Here is a 4,530-nt window from a genome sequence, read left to right on the forward strand (position 1 = left end):
TCTCGTGGCCACAGAAAACACCTACAAGCTGAAAATGCCTTTGCCTTATGTTGGTGAAATTGTCCCAAAGAAATCATTGGGCACCACGTCTGAGGAAAGAAGGTGGGGAGTGGAGGACTGTTAGGCAGATAGTTAGAATTAGGGGCCTGGAGACAGATGTGGAGGGGTGTCCAAAATAGCACGTGTTGCTCGTTGCATAAGGAAATAAATACATCAATGTATGTATAACCATTTCTTAGGTCTCAGACCTAAAGGGACTCCACAGAGCACAGTGACATCTTAGGTCACAAGTAAAACACAGTCCTAACACATGGCCATCTGGCCGTCTAACTCCAGACCAAGGCACACAGCCTTCCTGGCTGCCACAGCCTCCAGCGCAAGGAAACCAGGAAAGGAACTGTGCTTTAAAGAACAACCCTGCTGCCTGGGGCCGAGAGCTGGTTTCAGTGAAGAAGTCATCTTTGACTTTCTGGGTGAGCGGAGCCCCTGAGCAATCACTGACCATCTAAACGGGCATGGAAGCACTGTACAATGCCTGAGTAGCTTCTCAGTAAAATGCTGATAAGCCTCATACTCACCCCAGTTCCCTGGACTCCAACCGTAACCCTGGGGTGCATGAAAACACGTCCAGGCTGGCGCTCAGTGCAGACGCCCGTGTGGCCCTGCTGCCCTCTCTCCTGAAGGTGTGATTCTCTCTGCATCTCCTCGACAGTAATTCCTACCTATTCTCCCACATGGCCCACGTGTCTTGACAGGATTCTGTCATCAAGGACACAGAGAAATGAGGACTAAGGACAAGAGGGTCAGCTCCTCGCTGCTGCAGGACTCAGCTTCCCTGTCGCAAGATGAGCAGCAGTCCACGGCACAGCACAAGGACATCCAGACCGACGTCCCCGGGTTGCTGGTCACGCCAGGGTTATCAGGAAGCAGAGGGCATTCTGGACCACACCGCTGGTGACCCAGGACAGAAGCACCAGCGATCACACAAGGCCTCTGAGTGGTCCAGAGCACTGGGGCCACAGGGACCAGGGACGGATGCAGGTGACCTGGATGACAGACGCCACCAGTGAGGCGGACTCAGGATGGACACGCGCCCTCACTATGTCGGGTGATGGGGCCCACAGGGGCTGCGTGACTTTGTGGCTGGACAGAAATGTGGCTCCCTCAGTCCACTCTATCATCTGCCCAAGTCAGCACTCATAGCATCCATTCTGAGGGAGGGGTGGAGGCCTGCGGTGAAAGAGGACAGTGCCTTTGTCTCCACGGGACTTCAAGCCAGTGTAATACTGGAACTGCTGGGACAGTTCTAAGTATCAAATGAGCTGCGGACCAAAACCAGTATCAGGAAAAGAGGCTGAGGCCTCTAGACATGCTCTGGAAATTCCCTTTCTTCCTACAGGAGGACGGGGCTCTTGGCTCTGTGCTGAAACTTACAGCTGCATTTCCACCTCCTGGACACGCTGACCCTACCATGCCTCCTGCAATGCTCAAAAGATGTTTTGTCTTAGTCTAATCAGCAAAAACCAAGACACTGCAGGGGGAAAACCACTGAACCTAGACCTAGATAACACGGTTGTGGTGGTGGGCTCCTTTTCTGACTGTTTCATTAGCTTCCTAAAAGTTTCTAAAATCCAGTTTCTTTTCTTTGAGGGGAGAGGAGTTACTAGGCATTCAGCTCAGGCCCTTTGCACTGAGCTACACCCCCAGCTCTTTTTTATTTTTTATTTTGAAACAAGGTCTGAAACCACACTCTTCCTACCTCAACATCCCAGAGTACTGGAATTACCATGCCTGGTTATGAAACCCAGTTTCTTAGTATATTTTAAAATAATACCATCACTCACCACAGAGTGATGGGTTAAAACTGATACAAGCAAGTTGAAAGTTCCTGCCACTTACACAGGAGCTATTTGCTTCCTGATGTTTTATTATGAAACACCCACCATATGGAAAAGTGGGAGGTGACTCCCTCGGGCTGCGCCTGTGTCTACCGCCTCAATTCCGTAACTAATGTTTCAGGGCAGTCTCTCCGTCTCTCGTCTCTCCAGCTTTCCTGCCTCTGCACATTCATCAATCATACTCCTTATCGCCGCATCTCAAAGACACACGTCAGTCCACACTCCGGGTTCAATACTGCCTCCGGACGCTTTTCTTTCCCTTTGCAGAAGTTCGCATACAATGGAAAACGTAAGTGCAAAGTGCGCCACTCGGTGGGCTCTGACCACCCCCCGCAGTGCCTGCCTGGCACAGAACCACAGTGCCACGGCCAGAAAGTCCTCTGCGCCCTCTGCTACGTTCCTGACCCGCTCTTGAGGTGCAGCTGCAACTCAGATTATTTCACCATACACTAGTTTTGCTCCCTCTAAAGCTGAGTCAAGGGGGACCGTGCCTTCCCTCGCCAGGCATAATCCCACCACTTGGCAGGCTGAAGCAGGAGGATCGCCCAGCGTTCAACATCGGACTGGACTGCACAAGGAAACTCAGTCTCAAAAAGAACAAACAAAACAATACAGCCAGAGGGGCCCAGAGCTTCCGTGGTGTGACGGTAGACCGTCCACTCCCCACATAGGTGCATTCTTTAGAGTGGTGGCAACTCGCTCTCTAAAAACTGCCGCGTATCCAAGGTGACAAATGCTGCCCAAGGACAAGTCACACCTGTCTGAGGTGCAGGACAGCACCATCAACCCAAGAAGGATCGTGCGCCCGCAATGACACGCTCCACCAGCAGGGGGCAGCAAGGATCATACCGTCCAGATTTCCGCTGTGCACGCCTTTGCTGTCTTAAATTTCAGTCCTGATTTACAGGAACATACATTTGGTTAAAATGGCTGAAGAGGGAAATTCTCTTCAATTGGCTAGAAATACATTAAAACATTTGGATTCTTTAAAAAAAAAAAAGTAAAAACAAAACAAAACAAAAAACAGCGAAAGACAAAGACTCAGACATTGAGAAAAACGTGAGTCACTCACCATACAGCACTAATTTATTCATACTGCGCACGCCTCTCCGAGGCACGGAGAGAGCCGAAGGCAAACGAAGGGTGCCGAGGCCTTTCGGAAAGGACCGAGGCGACTCGGAGGGACACGAAAAGGGGCGGAGAGACCCAGCCAGCGATGTGGGACACAGCCTTAGAGCGTATGCGCCCAGGAGAAACGGAAAGCCCCGAGACCTGGCGGAAAGGACCGAGGATACACGGAGGAAACCGAGGAGGCACGAAGGACCCGAGAAGGGTGGACTGACGGAACCGGATGTGTAGGATTCCGGGGTGGAAGGGGGGACCCGCGGAAAAACGTTGGGACCAGAGACCTCGGGGAGAAGACCAAGAAGGCGCGGAGGGACCCGAGGCCGGAGGTTGGGAACTCCGCAGGACAGAGCGACCCGCCAGGGCGCAAGGACGTTCGGAGAAACCCGAGGAGGCCCCGGGCGGGGAGGCAAGTTCGGCTGCTGTACCCTGCCTGCCGGAAACGGACGATTCTCGGCGGAGCGACCCGAGTCCTGACGAACATAGCCGAGGTGGGACCGGAAGGAGTCGGGCGGTGGTGAAGGGCAGAGGGGAAATGTTAGTACCCGAGGTCCGCGAGAGCGCAGGCAGGCGAGGCCGGGTGGGAACGCGATGTTCGCGGGCGAGAAGGGCGCGATCCCAGGAGGGCGGGGAAAGGCCCGTCTGCTGAAGAGCTGCGCGGAGCGGCCCGGGAAGGCGACAGGGCGGTGCGGGGACGCGGGTCCTGGGCACGCCTGGGAGCTCGGCTTATCCCTGCGCCCTGGAACGGACGGGCGCTGACGAAGATGGCCGGTGGGGCCGGCCCCGAATGTTCTGGAAACACGGGGGAGCCAGGACGCGCGGAGTAGGGGGCCGCCGACCCCCGTGGAAGCCTGCGCCTCCGGGAAACCGTCAGTGCCCCGCGGGAGGTGAACCCCGACGGGAGAGGCTTCAGCCCCGGCGCCCGTCTCAGCGGGACCTGCCCCTCCGAGTCCGCGGAGCACCAAGACGCGTGGGTGTGTTCGGGGAGTCGGGAGTATCTAATGTGCAGAACAAACCATCACGCTGGAGATCACCTGTATCCCTGACAGTTTAGTGAGGGGTAAGTGCCAGAACGCAAGCCTAGGTGCCTGAGAACCCAAAAAGAAGAGCCTGTCAGGTGCCGCAGTCCAGCCAACAGGAGCTTGTGTCCTGTGACCAGCCGCTACATAGACAAAGGCCAGACCGGCCCTACACAGTGGACTGCATTTCCCAATGACAGGGACAGACAGATCCCCACAACACCTGTCTTCCAATTTGCATCGAGTCCACATTGATAAAACCCCAGGCAAGCGTCTCAGTTGAAATAAGGAGCGGAGATCACCAGGCACATTCCTCAGTTCTCCCATAAGAAACGACCGCTGGGCAGTTGTGAAGAACAAAGATAGGAGCTCACCAGTCAGGGCAGGTTTATTTAGAAGAAACCTGAGAGTGACTCCCCTGGCACTTTGACCAGACTGATGATTCTTGTACAGGCTATTGTTAGCCAGTTTTGGGTGCTGGAGTCTCC

General features: G+C 54.6%; 1 protein-coding gene across 1 annotated transcript in view; it reads right to left on the reverse strand.

Moving 5' to 3' along the window:
* The window catches only part of LOC106149868 (collagen alpha-3(IX) chain-like), a 51,219-nt gene that overhangs the window by 26,435 nt on the left and 20,254 nt on the right, over positions 1-4,530 (reverse strand). Inside the window, exon 2 of the mRNA XM_013520506.1 lies at positions 2,971-4,021. Coding sequence (XP_013375960.1) covers positions 2,971-4,021 — 1,051 coding nt within the window. The remainder of the gene's footprint in view (positions 1-2,970; positions 4,022-4,530) is intronic.

The sequence above is a fragment of the Chinchilla lanigera genome, unplaced genomic scaffold (genome assembly GCF_000276665.1).
Source record: "Chinchilla lanigera isolate Chin_1 unplaced genomic scaffold, ChiLan1.0 scaffold00055, whole genome shotgun sequence".
Taxonomy (NCBI): domain Eukaryota; kingdom Metazoa; phylum Chordata; class Mammalia; order Rodentia; family Chinchillidae; genus Chinchilla; species Chinchilla lanigera.